At 39.6% G+C, this 25,656-nt stretch overlaps 2 protein-coding genes across 4 annotated transcripts; one reads left to right on the top strand and one right to left on the bottom strand.

Annotated features, from left to right (window-relative positions):
• Window positions 1-1,673: 1,673 nt before the first annotated feature.
• fkbp9 (FKBP prolyl isomerase 9) lies at window positions 1,674-21,212 on the bottom strand. Of its 2 annotated transcripts, none has more exons than XM_042506139.1 (10): window positions 20,858-21,212; window positions 12,287-12,432; window positions 9,903-10,092; window positions 9,666-9,811; window positions 8,286-8,475; window positions 6,430-6,575; window positions 5,486-5,675; window positions 3,988-4,133; window positions 2,551-2,714; window positions 1,674-2,456 (listed from the first exon to the last, which is right to left on the bottom strand). In XM_042506139.1, the coding sequence occupies exons 2-10, from the start codon at window positions 12,372-12,374 to the stop codon at window positions 2,277-2,279; spliced, it is 1,440 nt and encodes a 479-aa protein (XP_042362073.1). In that variant the 5' UTR covers window positions 12,375-12,432; window positions 20,858-21,212; the 3' UTR covers window positions 1,674-2,276. The 2 variants fall into 2 exon arrangements, with proteins under 2 accessions (XP_042362073.1, XP_042362072.1); XM_042506138.1 differs by lacking the exon at window positions 20,858-21,212 and adding an exon at window positions 13,924-14,213.
• LOC121957525 (cartilage associated protein) lies at window positions 15,750-22,585 on the top strand. Of its 2 annotated transcripts, none has more exons than XM_042506142.1 (7): window positions 15,750-16,225; window positions 17,749-17,898; window positions 18,420-18,591; window positions 19,304-19,432; window positions 19,525-19,670; window positions 21,535-21,603; window positions 22,172-22,585. In XM_042506142.1, the coding sequence occupies exons 1-7, from the start codon at window positions 15,764-15,766 to the stop codon at window positions 22,265-22,267; spliced, it is 1,224 nt and encodes a 407-aa protein (XP_042362076.1). In that variant the 5' UTR covers window positions 15,750-15,763; the 3' UTR covers window positions 22,268-22,585. The 2 variants fall into 2 exon arrangements, with proteins under 2 accessions (XP_042362076.1, XP_042362075.1); XM_042506141.1 differs by having other exon boundaries at window positions 21,535-21,618.
• The last annotated feature ends 3,071 nt before the right edge of the window (window positions 22,586-25,656 follow it).

Raw genomic sequence — 25,656 nt, 5'->3', positions numbered from 1 at the left:
CTCAAGACAACAGAGAGACTTCTGAGGAAGGACAGACACAGTCAAGGGAAATATTTCGGTCAGGTCATTTAATCATTAAACTTTGTGTTGACATTGTCGTCATTGAGCCTCAATTTCTCTTGAATAAAAAAGTAAAACAACATTCACACACCATTCCTTAACACACTCTCTCTCTCTCTCTCTCTCTCACACACACACACACACACACACACACACAAACAAACAAATAAGCGATGGAACAATGTTGACCAAAGGTGACTGAAAGACTAGAAAGCCCCAACATCATTTTGGGATATTGGACCTGAATTAACAACAATTAATATGTTTTGTGTTGTTTGGTATTAATATAATTATTCCATATTAACTTTTAGATATGCCTTTTATATCTCTATTTTTATGGTACTTAAGGCACAGAGCCTGGGGGGAGGCCTCAAATCACAGGCCGTATTTTCTGAACCGATGTCACACACATAGACATCACCATTCTGTACGTTCACAATCAGCCATATAAAAACAGTTTCTGCGTTATCTTGAAGGACATTAAACAGCAGAAAACACAAAAGGCATCCTGACATTTAAAAGTAAAACAGTGAAAGGTGTCAGCTGTAACCTGTGTAAATAAAATGTCATTCTAACATGAAGCTCTCACTTAAAATGATCACCTTTTCTATCAAAACACAAATTGTAACTTTTAAGAAACAACTTCCCTCCATCACAGTGTATTACAGTGACTCATTGCTCCTGAAAGACTCAGATATTTCAGCTGATACCCAGTGAAAAGAAACAAAGTTTCACACACAACCACAAAATGTTAACAGCAATAAAAGTTACGAGGGAGTGTTGAATGAAGATATTGTGAACTAAGGCCTTGGTTTGCTATTTCACACACTCGAGTGCTTTTGTACCCTTCAAATAATAATTAAAAAAGTCACATAACACAAGACAAGAACTTGATGGGAGAGGAGGTAAAAAAAAAGTCATTCACTGTCATCATGGACCTCAAATGAGGTGTTTTCTTTCCTGTTTTGAGCTCTCAGAATAATCCTTTTCCGAAATCATTCCTCTTTCTTCTCAGACTCATTTGCCGCTTAAAGGGATAGCTGGGATCAGTTTAAGTGCACACTACATTTAGAACATTTTTACCACATTACTTTGACGTCAGAAAGCCCTTTCAGATGGAAAACTGCACGTGTTATAAAATTCTCTTCAAAGCCAGACAAAAATAATAATTTCGGCTTATTGAACATGGCATATTTGCACTATACCAGTCTCTGTACATATTGTAAATACACACAGAAGCGACTTTTTTTTACCAGCAGTGTCTAAATGTTTCCTTTTTTATCTTTATTTATCTGTCAATATGCATTTTTAGGGTCAAAATCATTTTTTTTCTGTTTATACTTTTAGGTAAACTTTACCTATTATTATTTAACCATTTGATTACAATGTTACAATGTTATACAGCTCTGTTTACATATTTCTATATTCTAGGAGCTTTTTACTTATCATACTTACATTATTTCTTTTTATATCATACTTGCTTTGGCTATGTAAACATGTGTTTTCCATGCCAATAAAGCTTATCTGATATTGCAATTGAAATAGTTTTGCTTTATTGTGTGACTTTGATCTTTGAAATGTTTAATTTAGATTCACCAAAGTCACACAGTAACACAAACTAACTAACTGATGGTGGCCACAGTAGACCAGCAACTCCTGTGCTCTGTGAGGTAAAATTACGGTTTATGTCAGTGGAGTGTGGTAGCGTCAAGGAGAGCACCGATGTGAAAGTAAAGCTGTTAACAACTCCCTCACTGGAACTGGCTGTCTGACACAAAGGAGAGGCAGTGAAAATATTGTTGATATAGCTTACACTTAAACTTTTTTTTTTTAGGTTGCTAAAATACATTTTGCTGCTGCCCCCCATCCACAGAAGTAAATTGCTTTTCTTTCCTGGCAGTACTCCTTCTGCAAACTGGGGGCATGCAGACTGATATCTACTGTGTGCAATACACTGACTAAGGAAAATTACCTCGTACGACCCCCCTTAAAAAAATACAAACTATCCCTTTAAAGGACAAGGCCCCCTTTTGAACATCATCCAAATCCTCAAGATGAAAATAAAACAAAGTATCTCAGCACATTTCTTGCTTCACACTCACTTACTTCACACATACAACCCCAACTTTTTCTATTCTACCACCCACATATGTATTACAACCCCGCTGTCTGACCCTGCAGCCATAACCCTGATCTGAGTTTTACACTCAGCCCCGTCATAGCTCATCATGAGCGGTGGCTTCATCTGCTTTCAGTTTGAACTCTGCCTCTGTGATCTTTCCGTCTCCATTACGGTCCTGGTTGGAAAACATATTGTCAATGATGCGGTAAGGATCGAAGCCAGGAGCCAGGCGGCCTTTGCCCTCGCTCACCTGCCGCATGATGTAGTCAGTAAACTGTGGAATCAAGGGGAGGGTTAATTCAGGATACACAGATCATATGTCTCAGATGTTACAAATATCACAGTAACGGCAGGTTATTATCACGTACCTCAGAGGGCTCAACCTGCGCGTTCTTGTCTGTGTCCATCTCAGTGAAGAGGTCGGGTGACACATCCTCGTTCCAGATGAACATGTAGCCTTCAGGAAGTCCTTCCTCCATCTCCACCAGCTCAATGTCAAACACGAGCACAGCACTCCCTGGGACTTCGTCAGCTGCACACACACACACACACAAACACACACGCACGCGCGCACGCGCGCGCGCGCGCACACACACACACACACACACACACACACACACACACACAAAATTAGCTGTTAAAGTGGTAGACCATAGACCGTGTGGCAGAGTTTTCCATTTACCAGCAAGCGGCACTTATCACCAACAACCCTTCTGTTAAGCACATAAGGGAGACTGCGGTCAGCTGCAACTCGTGCCCGTGGCAACAAGTCTTATTTCTCCAATCAGAAACATGCTAGAGTGATGACATTCATACTGCACATGCTCAGTTAGACCCTTCCCCTCATCAGAAAGACAGAAGACACAATTAAAATCTGCTGCTGCATTTATTGATAAAACCTATTTTGGAAGTTGTTTTTTTCATTAGATGTGTTTCTGTTACATTGTCTTTTAAGCATGACATCTCAAAATTTTGAATTTTTTTCCAATAAAATTCTGGCAAAAGACTGTCCAAGATGACAACAATGACAACAGTGCTGATGGAGCTAATGGTGTTAAAGTGGGGAGGAACCAGACAAGAGGCACTAGGAGTCCACAATGATGCTGTCTCGACAGGGTTTCCCACACATTCATTTATTTATGGTGGCACGATCAAAGCATCTACTGCCACAAATTGATTTTGTATTTTTTGAGTTGGACTGTTCATTAGGTGATGCGCATTAGGTGGAATATAGACAGCATTCAGTTATGCATAGCACCACACTGTCGGAGCGCAGAGGGTACTCGCAACACAGAAGGAGCAGCAGGACACCAGGTGCAGTAACATGAAAGGTCATACACAGAAGTCATACACCCATCCCTCCATGATAGCAGATGGGCCAAACTATAAGTACTTTTTTCCCCCCAAAATATGGTTTCTGTCATTTTAGGTGGTTCTTATCACCTTGAAAAATGTTCAAGTTTTGGTTATGTTTGGTTTTAATTAATTATTTGGTGCTATAAAAAGGGGTTCGACATAATCATAACAGTTGTGTGTGTCAATCAGTATGCTCACGATCAATTGCGCTGCTCGCTACTGGTCAGACTGGTACATGAACGAGAACTTGATACTAGCTCACTAGTAGCAAATGGTGGCTGTTTCTGGGATATTTGGGCTTAATTTTTTAGCCCAGTGGAAGGAAGTAGGGATGTGTCTTTATATGCAGTCACTGGTCACATGCCAGAAAAGCTGAATCTTAGTTCTCTTAAGACCACCATCACATATATTCTCCATTATTACTTTATGTATGATTGTGTGAAACTTACTGACTCCTCTCTCCCCATAGCCCAAGTGAGGAGGAATAACAAGGTGCCTTTTCTCTCCTACACACATGTCCATCAGTCCATCCTCCATCCCTGGGACTACCTGGTTGGCTCCCAGGACAATGTTGTATGTCTTTCCATAATTGTACCTGAAACAAATCATGATGGAATAAAACAGAAAAATAATTGCATGTGTAGTCATTATTCTCAAACCAGCGTGTAAGAATGTAAGAGCTGAACTTTAAAATATTTTGTCGGGATGATATTGTGTGACAGAAGGAGGATTTAAGGAATGTTTGCATTTTAACTTTTTGTGGCCGAGAAGCCAAAGCCTGGTTTGAAGGCCCTAATGTAGGCAGTAATGTTATCTGAACACAGTGTTCAACTGGAGTCACATGATCTTACTATCTAAATACCTCCTTTAAAATGAAATGAAAATACTGTGCCATTGTGACCAGGTTTTTGATGGTCACTGGCATAATCACTTTCTGCTGCCTCGAAATAGCCATACCCCGAGGGTGGGGGGGGGGGGTTGGGGGGGTATAATAAGATCTCTTCTTTGTCCAGCCTATGTCTCCTAGACATAACTGAGCTCAATTTAACACCATTATGAGATTTTGACCATTTTCTCTTACTTCTTGAACTTAGCTCCTGAGATATAACCTTCCTCTTGTCTCAGCCCAATTCCTAATTCAAGATCTTAAAATGCTAATTTTCCTCTCTCACTGCAGAAATCTTCATTTGTCTGAAATAATCCACCCCTGAGATAACAGTAAGATCCAAATATAAACAAAAAATCAGGATTTTATCTAAGTGATCAAATTAAAGTCTCAACTCTGTGTTTTTTATCTATTGTCAGACAGATAAAAACGCCTGTGAGCACAGGAAAATAACTCCTGCTGATTTATTTTTGACTGTCTATTTCTGTATTTTTAGATTTATGTTTTCACACTTACATTCTGAGCGTATTTACATACTTTATTTTTAATATTTACATACCGTGCAAATTGTTCACTCTTACTGTTTTTCTTTATATACCTGTGCTGGTGCTTATCTCTACTTGCTACAATTCTCTATGATGGCATCAGAGCGACTGTAACAAACCACAGTTTCCCCTGAGGATCAATAAAGTATTTTTCTCATTCTGATATCTCCTAAGAAAGGGTTCAGGAATAACAGATCAGAATTAAGTCATCTCTAAATAAAATGTAAAAATAAAAACTATTATGAGCAGCAAAATTTTCCCCTGAGTATGCAAAGAACATCATTAAATCTTATTTTAAGACAGATGTACATTTGCATATATCTCTGTATATCTTATATTTCCAACCATGCTGTTTATACTCATTCTTCTTGCACAGTTTTCAACACAGTGACTATCAACACTTAATCTGATATTGTGTGATCACTCTGTTGAACTATGTCTCTCTCGGTTTTTGCGTTCTCTGAGACATTTTGTTTTCACAGGACGCCGGAAAGTATCTTACTGAAGTTCACTCACGTGGAGTCGATGGACGAGCCATCCATCAGAGAGGCGTTGTAGTGATATTTGACAAAGTCTCCCTTCTTGGTTTGCTTATCACACTCCTCTGGCTTGTGAGTAATGGTCACCTCAGTGTTGTCTGATGGATTGTGGAAGTCAATGATGTGAACGTCAAACACCAGCACAGCTGAACCAGGGATCTTAGAGCCTGAAGAGAGAGAGAGATGCTAAGTAATGGTAAAAAAGAAAGATTCCACTATTTAAGTTATACTTCCGCAGGACTGACCTTAAAAACAAGTTTTAAACATGCAAAAGTAATTCCTCTCAGTTATCACTTATGACTCACTATAAGTGTGTGGTAGTGTAATTATCTTGAACTGTAATACAAGATTGTTTGTTAACAGTCGGCCGTCATATTGTTTCCTGCGTAAAAGCACATGAGCTCGTATTTAGTTACCCACCAGCAAGAGTGTTTGTTTTTCCAATGTGGCCCAGTGCATTCTGGTAGCTGTAGGTTTTCTACCTCTTGAGCAAAAGCAGATGCCACAGCTTTTTCTGTTTTCTCTGGTCATGTAGCATCAATTTTAAAAGTATTTGTATCTTTGTACTGAATAGACAGCCAAGTTTTATGAAAAGGCCATCTCTCCAAGAGTTTAATACTCCTTTAAGAGTAATAAGTAACAAATTTAATAGAATAAGTACACGCAAACCACATTTTGTAAACTTACCTAGTTGTGACTACTACTATTGCTCACTTTTTTATGTGATTGTGTTTGTTCTTGTTTCCTAGTTTACATTAATTTAGGTCTTTGTGTAATATAGTTTTATTTCAGTTGAAAATAAAAATCACTGAAAATGAGATCATTTTTTTAACACTTAAACAGGGTGCAGACAAAGATGGATAGCCAAGCATAACACACACTCACACACTCACACACACACACACACACACACACACACACCTGTTCCTTCCTCTCCATAGCCGAGGTGTGGGGGGATGGTGATGGTACGCCTCTCTCCCACACACACTCCAATTAGACCCTCGTCCATGCCGGCAATCACGTAGCCTTGTCCCACATAGGTGTCATAGGTACGATTACGAGAGTAGCTGTGGAACAGAAAATATATTTTTTGAAGTGTTTTTACATTAACCCATAGAGAAAAAAAAGCACAGTCAATCTGGAAACTAAAAATACAGTTTGTCTTTGCTCACAGCATTTAATGAGATGTCTCACATAAATGGGTGTTTGGCAGCGAACAACGAAACAACACCTAAACGAGGTGACTATAGGTTGCAAATTAGTTAGACGTAGGAGCAGGTTCAGAGAATATAAAACCCCAAAACCACTGTGCTTAAGTTGCACAAAGCAATTTGTTTTGGAAGATGCATTTGTGGTTTTTGCTGACGCAAACCTACAGTGTTGTGACGCTTTAGAAAATGTAAATTCCTGTTGCTATGACGACAGCAGTACATGTAGATGCATCAGCCTGTAGCCTGTAGCATTTTCTACTTTTTTCGACACCATGGCTCCTTCTGATGAATCATGACTTTTCAACGATAGAGAAGCACTTATCAACATCAGGAATAGTTGTGTGGGGTTTGGACTGAATGCAGCAAACCGCAAGAGGATCCCCACAAATGGTATACGCCAAGCAACCAGTCAGACCAGAGGGAAGAAACGAAACTGAAAGCGCTGGACAAAGAGAGGGAGGAGACCTGGCATCAGGGCGAGGCTGACCTGACTTGGACTGAGAGCTTCTGCTCTACCAAGCCTTCTTCTGACTAATGTCCGGTCGCAGGAGAGTGGAGTGGATGAGATGCGATTAAGGTTCACTTAGCAACAGGAGATCAGAGACTGCTCTGCGTACATCTTCACAGAGACATGGTTAACCCCTAACATCCCAGATCAAGCTGTTGCACTGGATGGGCAGACCTTGTTGGGAACCATAAGGACACAAGACTCTGATCCTAATTTAAAAAAATGAACTGCAGGAATTGAATAATGCCACCAGCAGTAACATGCCCAAGTAACCGGATGGAGTCTTCATAGTAGCTGCTGATTTTAATCAACTCATCTTTCAACTCAAAATGTGGCAGGACCAAGGACAAATGTAATTTTGTTTTTTAAACTTTGATTAAAAAATAACTAATGAATCTACCTTCTACCTTCTTCTATAAGTATAAATATGAAGAGATAGAAAATGTTAGCGGCAGACAGATAACATAGTGCCTTTCTTGAGTCCTGACGTCTGTACAGAATGTCTTAACAAATACAGCTACAGTTGATGAAAATTTGCAAAAATCCTAATAAAGGGAACTATGCATCTGATATTTTCTGTCAGCCTCACAGAGATTTTCTAAAGCTATAACAAGGAATTAACATATTTGCAGCAATATTTGTTTCCTGCATACAAATAATAATAATCTGTTTATTGTAGCCTAGAATCCTTAACTCTTTAAAACCTAGAGTGACATCACTTTTCTTGTGCTACTTTCAGATGCCTTTCACATTTAAACATTTGAACCCTTAGAAAACACACTTGTCAGTCAACCAGAAAGGGACCACACATACACTTATCATCCGTTGTAGCAGCACAAGAAAGAAAAGTTACACAACTTTTTATAGGAAGCAGCACTTTTTTAAGCAAACAGGAAAATTCCACTGGTCGTGTTTAAGTTTCGATTCATCTCTCATACCTCTTCAGCCCACAGAGAGATGCTGCCACCCTGAGGCCATTTAAAGAATAGCATTTATGTCTATTAATAAAAAGGTTTACTGTGAGTCATCCTGTGTGGAGTATTAACAATGACACAAACCTGGAATCAAAAAATGTTCCATCGAGGAGGCTGCCATTGTAGTGGTAGCGTACAAAGTCTCCAGCGACGGTCTTCCTGGTGCAGGACTCAGGTACCACCTGATTGGTCACTGTGATCCCGTCTCTGGGGTTGTGGAGGTCCAGAAGTACGACATCAAACACCAGAGATGCCTGTCCTGGGATGTCGCTACCTGGAGAGAGACAAAGAAGAGGAAAGGTTAAAGATGCAGGTATGGAGACAAGGCTGAAGACAAACACTGATATTATTCCTGATTATTTTTCTAATCATGACCCGATCAATTCCTAACCATAAAGTAAGAGGTTGACTTAAAACTATTTTGTCAAAACTAATAGAATAAACTTTACAATAACAGTGCAATTAATAGTATTTATTGTTACAAATGTCTGGCCTAATTTGAAAATGTTTTAAATGTTGTTGATCATACTGGATGTAATTATACTTTGCCTCTTTATTGTTATTTATTTTAAATATATTCATGAAGACATTGCTAAAAAAAAAAAAAAAAAAGCTTAAACAGAGACAGCAACTCTCAAAAAAGTTAGATCTTTCATTTTTTAAAAGATTTTTTTTGACATTCAGCAAAGGGCCACAGGTTGGAATTGAACCCCGGCCGCTGCAAAGGCCTCAGGATTTGGGGCGCACACTCTGGCGGGTGAGCTAGAGGCCGCCCCAGCTTCATATCTTTGTTAGAAATTCCCACCCTAGTTTTCCTCACTTACGAGATGCTGCTTGTGTCACCTCCTTTTTGACCCCACCACCCACGATGAGGAGCATAATCTCTGTTTTGTAGACCTTGTTGTGAGCAGTTTCATGTAGGAACTATTTTCTTTCTACTAAAGTAAAACCGCAAATCGTATCACTGCGCAGAAGGAAGCATAAATCTACTGCTGGCTCACCTAACACCACTGAGTTAGCTAATGTCGCCATTAATGTTTACATCTCGCACTGTCTCGAGCACAAACCTCTCGTCCATGAGTAGATGCACGCTTCCTTTAACGATATGGTTGGAGGTTGTTGTTCAAAAGAAAGAAAATAGTTTCTGTATGAAACTGCTCACAACAAGCTCTGTGGATTATCTTGAGTAACTGGGTCATGACCTCTGCAAAGAGACATTGCTGTTGAGTTTTTCAAATGTATTTTTGGCTCTTTGAGCACCACAAGCCAAATGCCATCTTGTTTCATTATTAGTCAAGAGAAGACAGACATCTCTGTGGCCGATATCTCCAACACTCGGCAACTCAAACCAAAACAATCTAGGCTGATAAACAGCACTACAGGTAAGAGGAAATGTGTCTTATTTTTTTATTAAGGTGTACTGTCTCTTTAAGGACACAAATGTTCGACATTGTTTATACTCACCATCTCCATTTTCTCCATATCCAAGTGATGGTGGCATAGTGATGATGCGTCTCTCTCCAACACACATTCCCAGAAGTCCCTGATCCATACCAGCAATCAGCCACCCGATCCCAACATAAGTGTCGTAGGTACGCATACGGGTGTGGCTACAGCGAAGGGTGGAGAAGAGAGGTTACATATACAGAATATTTTTGGGTGCTTTTTTGTGTGAATGAGGGTTAACTATCCAGAACAAACCTGGAATCAAAGAGCGTCCCATCCAGCAGTGTGCCGTTATAGTGGTAACGAACGTAGTCAGACACCTCCACCTTTCTGGAGCAGGTGGAGGGTGTGTGGTAGGTTTTGATCTGGACGCCATCATCTGAGTTCCACACATCGAGCAGCAGGACATCAAAATGGAGGATAGAGTCAGGGGGGATGATGTTACCTGAGGACAAAAAGCAAGTCATTCATTTGTGTTAATCACTTACACACAGGGTATTCTTGGCAATATGGTTAAAATGAATTAATGCTTTAGATGTGAAATAGTTAAGAAGACATTCATTTAACTGCTGCCTCACAAATACACCATAGCTTTTTTTAAAAATTATTTTTAATCAGGATGTGGGTGCAAATCCTACGATTGCTAAGTGTTCAGAGACCTATGGTATTTTGAAATGTTTATTTGGAATTTTTTTAAAAAATTGTGTACTTGAAAGACCGTCAATCTGTTTAAAGGAAAATCGTCCACTCAAATTCACTAGCTTTTAAGGTAGGGCTAAAACTAATGATTCTTTTCATTCTCAATTAATCAATTACTTGTTTCATTTATAAAATGGTGAAAATGTCAGTGTTTCAGTGTTTTTCCAAAACCAAAACATATTCTGTTTACTGTCACAGAGGAGGAAAAAAAAGAAAAATAAAGAAAAATAATAATATTTAAAAAGCTGGATTAAGAGATTTTCTTTAAAATATTACTATCTTACTTATTTAAACCAGTGAGTCCATTATAACAATGGATTTGGAATAAATTTAAAAGTTGACAACTTATCAGTTAATCTATATTTACTGGCGCAGCTCTATTTTGACAAATTTCAAGCTTTTGAAAGTCAGCAAGTTTAACTCAAAATTAGCACGTCTGTGTGGCTTTGTTTTCCCTTTGAAACGTTGCATTTTTAAGAATCTAAAATACATCAGAATTCGCTTATTATGCACATAATGTATTTAATAAGCAGTGCTGCAAAGCTTGGTCAATGAATCGACTTTTCGATTGACAGAAAATTAATTTGCAACTATTTCAATAATTAATTAATTATCTAAATAATTAAATGCTTCAGTCTTATTAAATGATGTATTCCTCCTCTCCTTGTCTTAACGTTATAGGAAACTTTGGGTTTGGGTTTGTTGGTTGGACAAAACAAGACATGTGACAGCTTTAACTTGGATTCTAGAAAACTGTGAAGTGATTTTTTTTTTACTGTTTTGTGATGTTTTATAGTATAAATTAAGAATAAATTAATTGCAAAAGCAATCTGCATATTAATTAAATATGATAATCGTTAGATGCAGCCCTACTAATAAGTGTGTAATCATGCAAAGTAAACTACTCATGTCATAAATCCCTCAGATTTGCATTAATAGGACATAACAGTGGTGTCCTCAGTGCTGGCTGATCACTCCGTCTGCTCACCAACATTCATTTTGGTGAGTGCGACATCTCAATTTGTGCTTGCAAACATAAGCATGAGTCACTGCATTTTGAGCGTCTGGTAGCTCAACAAGTGTACAGGAGACATAGGAGGAGAAGAGGGTGAAGCTAAGGAGGTGTCGGAGGAGGGGTGCAAGGACTGTGTGGGTGGCAGACATTAAATCCTTAGTACTGATGAGCTGGCAGGCCTCTTTCCGGTTTAAATCTCTGTACCTCTTCCAAAATCTCACCTCTCTATTTTCTCTCTCTGATGTTCGCTGTGATAGACGTGACGTGGAGGACGCAGCCACAGCTTCTGCCTGTCCACACATGCCCCCTTCTCTCTCCCATTATCTAACTATTTCATGCACACACAAATACATACACTGAGACACCAGTCTCTACATGTAAACAGAGCCTCTACATTCTTCATCTCGTCACTACAATCATGTGTATATATTGACATTTTTTGACACTCCGCAGAACTCATGGTGGCCCAGATTTATTTACATTCATATACAGATCTAGCAAGTTAATCTGTGTGCTGCTGAAGCTCTACCATCTGCAGCACAGTTACAAACAGCTGCAAAGCCTTGATCCAAAGCAGCTTCCTCCAAGCTGCTTCCTGGTTTGTGATGTCCCTCTGACATCATTTAACATGGACGCTTGGGAGCAGCCCACTTCCTCTCTGCTTCGACTAGCACAACACAACACAGCACTTTCTGCAAAGATTCATTTTTGTTCATGTGCTCCAGCAAATCTGCAACAAAATTCTCTCATTGTTAAAGTGAGTGGTGCCAGCTGTGTGCTCACTCATCTGTGTATTTATAATGACTCCCCAGAGGAATAAACACTGGCACCATCTCAAACTCTGCGGAGAAAATGTTATGTTGTCCCAAATGTTTCAGAACAATAAGCCAGGACAGAGAGATATGACAGGAAGTTTAAAACACACCATATCCACTTTTTCCATATGCAAGGTGAGGTGGGATCTTGACCAGGCTTCTCTGGTTGACACACATCCCCACCAGAGCTTTGTCCATCCCTGCAATCAGCTGCTTCTTGCCCACAAACACGTTGTAGGTGCTGCCACGGTCGTAACTGAAACACAGAAAAATGCTGCTTATATACCTGTGAAGACAGAAATGACTGCATTACATTCATTCTTGCCTTACCTCAATCACACCTGTACTCATACCCGAAAACAAACCCACTTCACTGTGAATATGTTGTATCATTACCGTACGTTGTGGAATAAATAAACTGGAGAGAACAAATCTCTTACTTAAAAACTTACTTTAGCAACTCAGAAAAAAACTCACTTGGGCAAAACTCAACAAGATGACACCCTTGCTGGCCAGGGTGTAGATTAATACAAAGGGACTCAAAACTGAATAAATGCACCAGATTCTTATTGTTGTATTACGTTGTTTTGTTCCAGATATTACATTATTCACACAATGTCACTTAAAGAGACACATACTGATGAGGTAGAGACCCAACCACAAAGAAACATTAAACAACACAATATGACAAGGAGATAGAATGACTACAAAAAATTGTAAAACTGGTGCAAAGAGTCACAGAGAGACTCACAACAATGTGAAAACACCTGAAAAGTGACATATAATCACTACAAAGAGATACAAAGGAACTTCAGTGAGACACAAAATGACAGCAAAGAATTACAAACCAACTACAAAAAGATGCGAAGCAACCGTAAAGATACAAAACACAGAGAGAGGCACACAAAACACCAACAGAGAGAGATGCAAAACAGCTGCAAAGAAACACAGATACCCACGCTGACTATCACAAAGGGCAAAACGATTAGAGACGCAAAGAAACTGCAAACAACAGCAACAAAAAGAGTCTAAAAACAAATATAAAGTCTGTGTTTCCTGCTCCTATGTCAGCGAGCTGGTGCTGCCCTCTGCATGTCTGTGCCCAGGGGCTCATTGTATGATACTGCGCCCCTGATTAAGATACATCATAGAGGTACACAGCCAGATTAAAATGTGTAAGATCTGACTTTGCTCATATCAGACATCCTTTTAGTCTGATATGAGCACAAGAAAAGGACACAACATAAACTAATACTGCAGGGCCTGCCTCCTATAATAGCTCAAATTCTTAACAAATGTGCAATCAATTAAATGACCAAAAAACCAAGTCAATCTGGGGCTTTGGGGGGATCTAGGTACTCTGGGCAGCTCAAACCTTTAGTACATTGCTATTACTGTGACCAGGTCAGTGGTTCCTAGAGTGTGATCCTGGGACCTTCAGAGGTCCTGGATGGCCCTTGGTCCACAGGTTTCAATGAATCCAGTGTCAAGCAGGCTAATATTAATCTAAAGGCAAAATCTGAGCAAATGTGGGTCCTTGGTGTAATCAAACTGAATATGAAAGGTTTCTGAATCCTTGAATGAGGCTTACATGTATCCAGAGCTCAGTCTGCCTGCCTGCGTGGCTCACAGGGGCGAACCACTAAACGCGCACTTTTACGCATCGCGCACGCTGTTCGCACCGTGCACCCGGTCTGCTCTGCACGCTTAAACATGAAAAGAAACGCACTCTCTGATCGATACTCACCTCGAGTCGAATTTCTTGCCGTCCGGAAACATGCCGTTGTAGTGATACCTGACATAATCCCCTACTTTGACTGCGCGGACACACTCCTCTGGCACGAAAGTTTTCTCAATGAGGATGTCGTCTAACGGTACCGGAGGAGCGTTGCAGGCGACAAACGCAACCAGAACCGACAGATAAAACATCACCTGCACGCACTGATTCATTTTCACTGCACAAAAACCTTCAGACAATAGAGATAACTGCGGGTACGGCCTGTGTGAGTGCGTGCTGCCTCCCTGTTCTCCGGTACTTTGATTTCCTCTACTCTGATTTGGACAGAAGTCCTGCCCCCGGTCCCAGAGCAGGAATGATCGTGTGTCAAGCCACATAAAACTGCACAACTTCCGGTTAAACCTAAATGTAAACCATGTTTCGTTGGTAATTGCTAATTCAAACTGCTCCAAAAAGCAAGATCAGATTCCACAGAGACTCGCGATGACTACAAAGATATGCAAAAAGAAAGAAAAAGAAAAGGAAACCTGCAAAGAGACATGGAGAGACTCATGAGGACTGCAAGAGATACAAAAAGGCAAAAAGACAAACAACTACAAAAATGCAAAACAGCTGAAAAGAGACACACAATGAATACAAGGAGGTGAAAAACAACCACAAGGGTACTGCAAAGAAACAGAAACTCACATGGCAACGAGAGATGCAAATCAGCTGAAAAAAGACACAAAGTTATTAGGACTGAAAAGAGATGCAAAAACTACAAAGCGACAGAGAGACTCACAATAACTACAAGAGTTTCAAAACAGCCATAAAAAGACACAAAAAACTCCGACTACAAAAATATGCAGGACAGCTGTAAAGAGACACAGGGAAACCCAAGACGACTGCAAAGAGGTGCAAAACAGCTGCATAGAGACACAAAGAGACTTATGACTGCAGAAACATTCAAAACAACTGCATACAGACAAAAAGAGACTCACAAAAATGCAACAATGGCAGCCACAAACAACTACAAAGAGATACAAAATCACTATGAGACACCAAGCACCTGTGTAAGAAACAAATAAATTCAGAGCTCAGATGGACAGTCGTGCCTTTATTTTGAAAAGACATTCTTACTTCCTGTCACACACGGCTTCTTTCTCGCTGACCTGACGCACTGTTGGATTGAATGGGATAGTTTGGGGCACCACGTATTGCTCTTGCGCAGTGCAGCCTGTGAGATGTGTCAACGTGGTAACGAAGGGGTCTCACAGCTGCAAAAACAGCCCCCCCGGGCCCATTTAAATCAGAATAATGCACACATCTGAATACGTCTCTGGACTGCAAACTGTCACATTTTACTATTAGATGATGTTGTGTCCAAACTGATTACGTTGTGTTTTGGGGCTCAGGCCTTTGGAGGGGGGAGACCAGGCAGGAATGTCTCTACGTGGCAGTGGGAGGGGAAGGGACACTCACTGTGGGGTTTAATCAGTGACCCAGAGGAAAAGAGTTTCAACTTTAAAGAACAGCATTTTATGTGTTTTGCCAGTCCTGGTATATAAAATAATGGCTGAATGGATTTGACCTTTATCTAAAAAAAAAGCACAGGGATATCTCCCCCGGTTATTATGTTTTACTTTAAAAGTTCTCCTCTCTGTCAGATTTTTACTTGCTGTAAGAGGACAGAACAACAGCAGTGATTTACTTGTGCGATTCAGGGGGAGGAGCAGCTCCAGCAGCCCCCACCCGCTACAGCGGCTGCTCCAGCCCTGCGCCCGGGGGTGGGGAGGCTTTTGTCCGGATACGTGTTGGAACTTGAGGCGGTCCTACTTCAGGATCATCCCACCATTTCCCTAACTCAAAAATGGCACCCTCCACTTCTTCCCAACTCTTCTCGGTAGTTTTAATCGCATTTTTCGTCTCTGGTGTGAACTCCCAGTATGAAAAATACAGCTTCAGGAGTTTCCCCAGGCACGAGCTGATGCCCCTGGAGTCCGCGTACAAATACGCGCTGGACCAGTACACCGGGGAGAAGTGGAAGGAGACGGTGGAGTACATGGAGGTGTCTCTGCGGCTCTACCGACTGCTGCGGGACAGCGAGGCCTTCTGCAACCTCAACTGCAGCTCCGTCAGGCTGGACGACGAGCAAAAGTTTGCGGAGTTTCCAGAACTGCAGGCGTTTGGGAACGTCATGAAGAGGGCGCAGTGCCTGAAGCGCTGCAAACAGGGGCTGCCCGCTTTCAGGCAGACCATGCCCAGCCGGGACACCATAGACGAGTTTGAGAGGAGAGAGCCGTACAGATACCTGCAGTACGCCTACTTCAAAGTAAGCAAATATGTTAAATGTGGGGTCATCGGGGGGGTCAAGCTCTCCAAACGTTGGGCTTGTATGCTTTTTCATATTTGTTTATCACATGGTGATAATATTTGGTGATGGTTTCCAGTTTCTATGTTAACATCACAACTTTTTTTCCCCTAAATGCGTTCTGACGTCACCTACGTGCCACGGATGCACAGGGGGGTCCTGCACTTTTTCTTGTGAATACTTGTGCTTTTTTTTTTTTTTTTTTGAAAAAGAAAAACAAACACTTACCAACCTAAGGACATTAAACTGTTCGTCACCTCTACACGAAACTAGTTTAAATTTAGGATTAGTTTATAATCACATTTTATTTAAAGTCAAAAGTTGGAGCTACATTTAGGTGCATGTAGTGATCAGAGGTGGAGGAAGTATTAAGATCTTTTATATTATTTTAAGAAAAAGTAGCAATACAGCAGCATAGAAATACTCTGTTGCAAATAAAATCCCTGCAATTAAATGTACTCAAGTAAAAGTAATATTAGCATCAAAATATACTTAAAGTTCCAAAAGTAAAAGTATTAATTCTGCAGAATGAGGCATATATATATGGAATATAGTGGAATAGTATAAAGTTGAATAAAATGAAAATACTCAAATAAAGTAAACATACCTCCAAATTTTACTGAAGTAAAGTACTTAAATAAATGAACTTAGTTACATTCTGCCACAGGTAGTTGTGATGGTTATGGTCTAATTTGCACTTACAAACAGTGGTGTGACAAATTAAAAGAAAAAAAAGAACTTCAAATGAGTTGATTTGACCGAATTTTCAAAAACAACATGGATTTCTAATTTTCTAAAATATAGTCCTTGAGTTGTTCTGGATTTTATTGGCAATTTAATAGTTATAAAAAGGGCACCATAGTGGTAAATGATAAATGGACTATAATGAGTTTCAGGTCTTAGTGAACAATGAAAGTGCTTTACAATGTGAGCACCATTCACCCATTTATAAACACATTCATACACTGATGGCTGAGGCTACCACAAGGTGACACATCTACATACCTTGAATATTTTTGTGCATGTGGTCACAAAGAGCACAAAGGATGAGCAGCAACCTCTGGAAATACGCAGTTTGTAGGCTATTTTAATGCAATGTTTTTATTCCTTTCCCAGTTAAATGAAGAACCAATAGAGAACTACGTGGGCTTAAAGAGGTCCTCTTCTGGCTCTTCAGCTTAGTGTAGTACACTGGGGAAAGAACCAGTAGAGAACCTCTAAAGAACTGCTCAGGGCCTTAAAAAGTTCTTTGTGTGGCAGCGATGCTATACAGTAGAAAACCTCAATGTATGTCCAAGATGCACAAGATGAACCCACAATTTTGGGCCAGAGTACAAACCACCGACCCTCTTATTGTTAGACGACTGCTCCGCCTCCTCAGCCACCACCGCCTCAGTGTAGTCTTAGTATAGCATTTGCATTATTTCCTCCACTGACCAAAACAAAATAGCTGTTAACATGTGTGTCTGTATTGTTTCTCCCAGTCTAACAACTTGGCAAAGGCGGTGTCTGCTGCCCACACATTCCTGCTCAAACACCCCGATGACGAGATGATGCAGAGGAACATGGCCTATTACAAGAGTCTGCCCGGAGCTGAAGAACACCTCAAAGACCTGGAGACCAAATCCTATGAGGTACACACACACACACACCCTGCATGCATGTCAAGAGTCACACCCATACCCACATGTCTCTGTGAACACACACACACATACAGAAACCATCCTATTATTGGTTGTGTGGGTGTGTTGATGTGGTGCACTGGCTGAGCTCACCACATCATGGGGAAGTTTATTCAGTCTGGTGCTGCCCAAAATGAGGCCTGGAGACCTTCAGTGGTCCTTGACTGGGCTGACGTGGCTCCAGTACGAATGACAAATAAATCTGAACTTGTTATAGTCGTTAACGAAGAAACGAATGGCTTCATAATTTTGTGTTTTTGACTTAATTAAAATCAACATGTTTCTCTTTAGGAGTCCTAAATGTAGAAAACTGTCCCTGTCAGAGTTTACAAATAGTTGAAACTAATTAAAAACTTAAAGTATTATATACTTTAATAAGAAAATATATATATTTTTTGAACATTGCGAAATGCTTCAGTAATGCAACCATGCCCAGAATGAACATATTTTAATTTGTGTGTGTGTTATTGCAGACATTGTTTGTGCGTGCGGTACGGGCGTATAATGGCGAAAACTTCCGTACTTCGGTGTCAGACATGGAGCTGGCTTTGCGGGACTTCTTCAAGGTCTATGACGAGTGTCTGGCTGCATCCGAGGGCCCCAGGGATGTCAAAGACTTTAAAGACTTCTACCCCTCGATAGCAGGTCAGTTCACACCCGCCTCATTTACAGGTCTAACTCTGGTTCCACTGCAGGGAAAGCTGCAGGGGGTTGATATTTTTAAGAGTAAACTCAAGACCTACCTTTTTAGTTTGGCTTTTAGTTGAACTTACCTATTTATATATTTACTATTTATTTATACATCTTAGTCTGTTTTATTGTTTTACTAGATGGTATATTACATTATTTTATTTTATTATTATTTTAAACTTTTTTATCTATTATTATTTGTTCTGTTACCTTTTATCTACTATTTAGAATATTTTATTTATTCATTCACTTACATATCAACTTTTTATCATTATCAGTTCCCAGTTTTATAAAGGTTTTTATCCTGCCTTTGGTGTTTCCTCACTTATGGTAGCGTTTCCTCAGTCCCTGTAATGAGTAGTCTTAGTGTGTGTGTGTACCTGTGTGTGTGTATGTGTGTACCTATGTACCTTTGTGTGTGTGTGTGTGTGTGTGTGTGTGTGTGTGTGTGCGTGTGCGCCTGTGTGTTTGGGGGGAATTGTGGGGTTTTTTGTATAAAGCACTGTGTTACAGTTTTGCTTGTATAAAAACTGCTATACAAATAAAATAAAGTCTAATTGATTGATTTCTGTTATGCCTCTTGAAAATCCCCTTTTGCATCCGTCTTCTTTTTTGCTATTTTATTAACCCTTTCTCCAACATATTTCTTGGAATCTCTTCTCTACAGATCACTACATTGAGGTCCTTGAGAGGAAGGTGAGGTGTGAAAGTGACCTGACACCTGTCGTTGGAGGTTTCGTCGTTGAGAAGTTTGTGGCCACCATGTACCACTACCTGCAGTTCGCCTATTACAAATGTGAGTAGCATTTTGTTTCCTAAGCTGTATTGTGTTATGACTTTTATAAAGGAAAATCCTCTGATAAAGTGATGTAATTGTTGTGTTTTTAGTGAATGACCTGAAGAACGCAGTACCATGTGCAGCCAGCTACGTGCTCTTTGACCCCAAAGATGAAGTCATGAATAATAATGTGGCTTATTACAAGTTCCACAAAAACCAGTGGGGGCTGACAGAAGAGGACTTCCTCCCCAGATCAGTGAGATATTTTAATAACCATAAATCTTTTGCACAGAGTATGCGGGGTGGAAGTATCAAACATTTATTGATAAAAATGGAGATGATGAAAATGCATGTGGTTGAAAAATTAACATTTTGGAGCAGAAGAACAAAAAACTGTTGCTATAAATAAAAGATGGAAATTGGGTCTTATAAATAACAATTGGTTGATTGGTTACTCTATTTTTCTTTACAAATACATCTCATCACTTCCATTTTGATTTCAATTCTTTTTTCCACCCTTTAGACCAATTTATTTAAATGATAATTGAAAATTTTGTGTAGCGAGTGATGAAAGTGAGACAGTAAAAATGATAAAACGTGGCTCTGTTTCCATCATATTACGATTAAGCAATCGGCTTTAAATTAATCAAATCACTTGATAATTTATCAATCTATTTCTAACTTCAAGCTAGCCTTGACCAAACTCTTATAATGCTCCCTCATATCAAGAGGTATAGGAACCTGATGCCGCCTTTTTCAAGTCTTTATGCAAAGCTAACTAGCTGCTGGCTGTAGCCTCAAAAAAATGTCCTTTTTTTAATGGAACACTGTTTATTCTAATATTGCTTTCAGTGTAATTACAATGCACATAAATGCACTTTGGTTATGCACTTAATACTGTGCAGTTTATATTGTATCCACATTAGCACTGTATTGTATGGGACGTCATTGCTGGTCAAGGGGCCAAGAATTTAGCTCTTTTTGTATTTTTAATATGATAAGATGCAACAATAAAGTGAATCTAAATATTCAACAGACAAATATGTAAGTGATATCATTTTTATCATCTACAGTAACTCTTGGCAAGAAAGCAAACATGTTGCTTTAATTGGTTCAAAAGGTAACCGAAAGAGTCAGTAAGATGAGAATATTGACTCCACTTACAAGTCTGTATGCCGGTAGCAGCCTGTTAGCTTAAATAGAGGAAACCAGCCAGCCTTTGTCTGTCTATTGGTAACATTGGGAGGGACACATATGAAATAGGAGATTTGGGGTTCCTCTGCCAGAAAATTTTGAGCACCAGAGTGTCACACTTTGGACTAAAGAACAGACAGAACCCAAAAGCAAACAGAAGAGTACTGTTTTACAATAGTGAACTGCGCAAGAGAATGATGGGCAGGACAGCTGGCTGAGGTGAGGGGTGATCCGTGTTTCTGTGGTTACCTCTGGCTGGAGGTGTGGACAGGATGGCAGGCAGGGAATCCTGGCAGAGATCACAAAACAGGAGCAAAATGCAAACAAGCAAAAAATGGAAAAGATTGGAAACAGAGCTGGACTTGTGTCACAGCAATCCGACAGGGAATGATTGTAGAGCTGGCTCTCCTGAAGGTTGCAGACTTGATTGCAGGCAGGTGTGTGGATTGATGAGCATCACCAGGTTTGCAGAGTGAAGAAGTGCAGTCAAGGGATGGGGGGAGAGCAAAGGACAAACAAAACCACAACAGTCGCACACCAAACACACAAAAGTGACAGGAAAAAATAAAAAAATATCACACTTACGCAGACACACGAGAGTCACTTAGGGCCGGTTGTAACACAGAGACTTAACTGACTGCATTTGGGTAATGTTTTATGTACCAATGAGTTTCTTTTCTGCATCAATTTACAGTGTAAATGACTTTAATTTTGTCAAAATGGAAGCTAACCAGCTGTTTTATATTTAATTCACAGATATAAGAGTGCAATCAATTCTCAAACTCTGCATGAAAAGCAAATAAGCATATTTCCTTTCAGGCTCTCTCGATTAACAACATGTGAAATTGATTCAGGACTTGGCCTCTGCTTTCTTGCTCCACTCTAACACACATTTTACCTGCTGTGCTCCTGTGTGTGTGCTACAGGAGGCACTGCGGTACCACAATCAGACCACCATGCAGCTACAGATGTTGGAGTTCTCCAGACAGCGCCTGGTGAGCGATGATGAGGTGTGTGCTCACGTCTACATATTTCTGCGTGTTATGGGATGCTTCCAGCCAGGAGGTTATCTGTAGTCAAGTGAAGGGAACACCAGTTACAGTCTACAGACCTGCATGACTCCCATAAAATCAGTTAGAGTTTGGATCAGGGCTTTATCCTTGTGTAACTTATGGAAAAACCCTGGATTCTTCAGTCAGGTCACATGACGCCCTGCAGTACAATGTGGGCCCTGTGTTTATTAGGCTGCAATAAGGCTCACAGCCTTGGGGTGGCAGCATGACACCGACATTTAATTTAAATTATTATGACGCTGCAAGAGGACCAAGGCCATCAGGTCAACCCAACATAAGCCAGGATTACACGCTGCATGTGGTAAACACCATTCAGCTCTTGACAATAATCTCTTTAGTAATGCCAGGTATGAGAAATCACAGATAGAACTGTAAGTAGGAAGATTTATGCTTATGCACTTCATACAGACCCTCCTGAGTTGTCGCTGTTTTTTTCTCTCTCGTGTGTGTGTGTGTGTGTGTGTGTGTGCGTGTGTGCGTGCGTGCACAGGGCGAGGTGGTGGAGTTCATAGATGAGTTCCTGGACGATGATGAATTGCCCAAATTGGAATCTCCGCCCAAATTGGGATCTCCGCCGATACACTGAAAACCACAACAAAACAACACCTCCCAGTTTGTATTTATTGGGCTTTGCCAGCAATTGGTCACTGTGTTTTTATCTGCAGATCCACATACTGAATATTGTTTTTAATTACCTATTTTATGCACTTAACATCAAGTTCATGGACATACAGCATGGTGGCTAAGTGATTTAAACACAATGATGACAATAGAGATAGAAATAATTTTACTCACTGTTTCATGGATCTGTTTCTCCACTGTGAATCATGTATTTTGTTTGTCAGTAACTGTCATTTTTACAATGAAATGGGAATAAAACTTGCCAAACTACAGGTCTTCCAAATAAGTATCACAGTTGTTTTTTTTAAAAAACTGTATCTAAACATCCTTTTACAAACTGTCACGCAACTAACACAGTATAACCCAAGTCTTATTTCTATGATTTCTACAGTCAAATGCTCAGTACTTCCCAATAGACAGCAACTTTCTGATGAGAAATTGAACTGCAAAGAAACTTATCTACTCTCTCTTCAAAGCCAGACTCCACTGATGGTAATTTTACCTCGCGTGTTACTTTGGTAATTCCAAAATAAGCCTTTACAACACCAAGGTCATATACTAACACAAACTAGCTAACTGATCAAGGCAGTAGTAGAACAGAGGGGTGTTCTACAAAGCGAGATGATTGCTTTAGGGAAGTACTATGTTGAGTCTAAAGCCAGGGTTTCCTGTACTACGAAGGTGACTCTCTTTTAACCAGGCTAGATCACCATAGTAACTTATGTGTCAAACTAAACCTGGTCGGGAGCAGGTTATGTTCTGAGTTTCCATCTTTTACAACCTCTTTGAGGAGCATGACTTGATAATCTATGTCAGCATATGAGCCATACAGACTGCCAACTGAAATAATGTTGTAAATACACGTTATACAACTTGTTGAGCTGTCGTCAATCAACCAGTAATCAATAAATCCAATCAATAAATCACAGTCAATTAGGAAAAATAAAGTTTTCTTCACAAATTCTGCATAACATGGGATGGTATACAAATTGTATTTTGGGGTTGAAGTATTCCTTTTAATGATTAATTAATTTATTATTTAGTCAGATAGTATTTCAGTCCATTGATTTTTGACTGAAGCCCCAATACAGCAGGATGTTTGTGAGGGTCCTTCAGACTGTGCCGAGCAGAGAGACATCCAGAGAAAACACTGAGTTGTTTAATAATGTTTGAACATTGAGTCTCTGTGCAGTTTGTCACACGTCGATGTTAAAAACCCACAGGGGGAACATTCTCGCTGTATTACTGGATCTCTCTCTCTCTGCGTCCTCATTCCTCTCCTGCCTGTATTTACCTGTCTCTTTTATTACTTTCTCCCTGGCCAATTCTTTAACATTCATTTGCCTTTTTTTTAAACGTTCTTCTTAGTTCTGTCTCATTTTTCTGCACATCACAAAATATGTTGGATACCGGCTTTCAGAAGGGGCTTTGGTTAAAAGTTAAGAGAAAAGGCTGACTGTCAGGAGTCAAGGTCACAGGTCAAAGTCACACCTTCATATCACAAGTCAGTCACTTTCACAGACGCACACAATGAATGCTGAACAATTGACAATGGACCTACAGGGAGCTCAGAGAGCTATACTGTGACCTTGCAAATGTTTTTAAAAAATATCAAGGGTTAAAACAACATGTTTAGGAGTTTATTGTGACTTGGAGAACATACAAAATTCACACACATCAGGCTGTTGAGATGAAGGAGAAACAATTTTGGAGAAATATCAGCATCATGTGAGAGTCAGCAATGTAAAAAAAAAAAAAAGGTCCCTGTCTTTCTTTCAAATCATGTCATGATTTTGCACATTACTCAGGTGATCCTAAACCCACATCCCCACATATTTCACCATTCTTGATTATTATGATCCGTCTTCATGGATCATGCGACTTTATCCCTGTCAATTCGGATTCGGACAACATGATATGAAATTAAAGATCAGTGAAACATTTTTAGCAAATCAGTAATAGCTGTTAGTCACATTTCCTACTGAAATCCAACAAACCCTTATTTTATAATTAGATATGTTACTAAATACTTTTTAGAAATCAGCTGCAAACAGTGGCTGTGAAGTCAGAGACACATGGGGAAAAATTAAATGCTCATTCAATACTGATAACACCATAAAATGCCTTGACTACAAGTCATCACTCACTTTGACATTTATTACAAGCGAAGCACTTTCTATTTATTGCCTTACAACATTTTTGTAGTCTTAATGCATCACCAGAATAACAAACTCCTGTATCTAAGTTTAAACCCTCTTAAGAATATTTGAATTTATTTACATTTTTATTAGCTTTTCTATTTCAACATTTGACCGTTGCTCTCAAGTATTTGACACAGTACAAAAACAAGAATGAATATCACCAAAACATGCAGAGCTACAGTACACTGTAAAATCCTTCATTTTATAAAATTAGAGTCATTAAAAATTTCAAACCAAGCTACTATATCTCATATTGCAAATAGTCTGAATTTGCAAATATTAAAATAAGAATAGCATAATATTATTTTTTTAATTAAAGGAGCTGTGTGAAACATTTAGTAGCATCTAGAGGTGTAGATTTCTCCAACGTGCCATTTGTGAACTCTCAGTAAGGATTCTTCTAGTGTTTTTTCTTCAGGAGGTTTTTACCGGTAGCCACATTATCCACAGAGATGTTGTCCTCTCCAAAAAAAATCGACTTAGTGATCTAACCCAGTAAAAACACTAAATGAAGCAGTTTCATGTTACAATCCAATGTTTTTTCAACACTTTTTGGCTCACAACAGACAGGCCACTAGCCCAGCACCTGCTAATGTGTACTCAACTTTTTATGCCTCCAAACGGGCAGTAGCTGTGGTCAGAGGCATTGTGTTTTTGGGTTGTCCATCTGCTTATCTCTCCGTCTGTCCCATTGTCGTGAATTATTACATTATATTCTATTTCTCCCAATATATAATGCTGAACCCTACACACTGGACCTTTAACTAATACTCCCCCAAGTTCAGTCAAGAAAACCCTCTTAAACCTCTCATACTGTATTCTATCAGGACAATAGCAGCAGGACATGAGTAAAGTATGATCCATTGATGCGCTGAATTTAGCATTACATGTAACAATTGATCATGATAAACATTTTAGGCTATGTGGTTCAGCCCTAATTTTTACCCAAAGTCATAGGCTTCTCCAATTCCACATAATTTCCAAAAAGAACTAACTACATTTTTCACTTTGAATATGTAAAATTATTACTAACCCTTTAATTTAAAATCAAAACATTGGGGGCTTTGATTTTAGTTTCTCTTTGTTGCCATAGTAGCACCACAGTGTTTGATCTATGGTTGGTCTGAATGCCGTCAGCAAACATGACGACCCG

The sequence above is a fragment of the Plectropomus leopardus genome, chromosome 18 (genome assembly GCF_008729295.1).
Source record: "Plectropomus leopardus isolate mb chromosome 18, YSFRI_Pleo_2.0, whole genome shotgun sequence".
In the NCBI taxonomy this organism is placed as follows: domain Eukaryota; kingdom Metazoa; phylum Chordata; class Actinopteri; order Perciformes; family Serranidae; genus Plectropomus; species Plectropomus leopardus.
This window is presented reverse-complemented; position numbering and strand designations above follow the sequence as displayed.

What these genes read in the sequence shown, in the direction of transcription:
- fkbp9 (XM_042506138.1), bottom strand. Translation starts at nt 14,126, where the DNA reads ATGAATCAGTGCGTGCAGGTGATGTTTTATCTGTCGGTTCTGGTTGCG. An exon ending in ATATGGAAAAAGTGGATATG is followed by an intron (nt 10,093 to 12,286) that starts GTGTGTTTTAAA and finishes TTTTGTCCTCAG; the next exon opens with GTAACATCATCCCCCCTGAC. An exon ending in GGGACGCTCTTTGATTCCAG is followed by an intron (nt 9,812 to 9,902) that starts GTTTGTTCTGGA and finishes CCTTCGCTGTAG; the next exon opens with CCACACCCGTATGCGTACCT.
- LOC121957525 (XM_042506141.1), top strand. Translation starts at nt 15,764, where the DNA reads ATGGCACCCTCCACTTCTTCCCAACTCTTCTCGGTAGTTTTAATCGCA. An exon ending in TGGAGACCAAATCCTATGAG is followed by an intron (nt 17,899 to 18,419) that starts GTACACACACAC and finishes GTGTTATTGCAG; the next exon opens with ACATTGTTTGTGCGTGCGGT. An exon ending in CTTCTACCCCTCGATAGCAG is followed by an intron (nt 18,592 to 19,303) that starts GTCAGTTCACAC and finishes TCTTCTCTACAG; the next exon opens with ATCACTACATTGAGGTCCTT.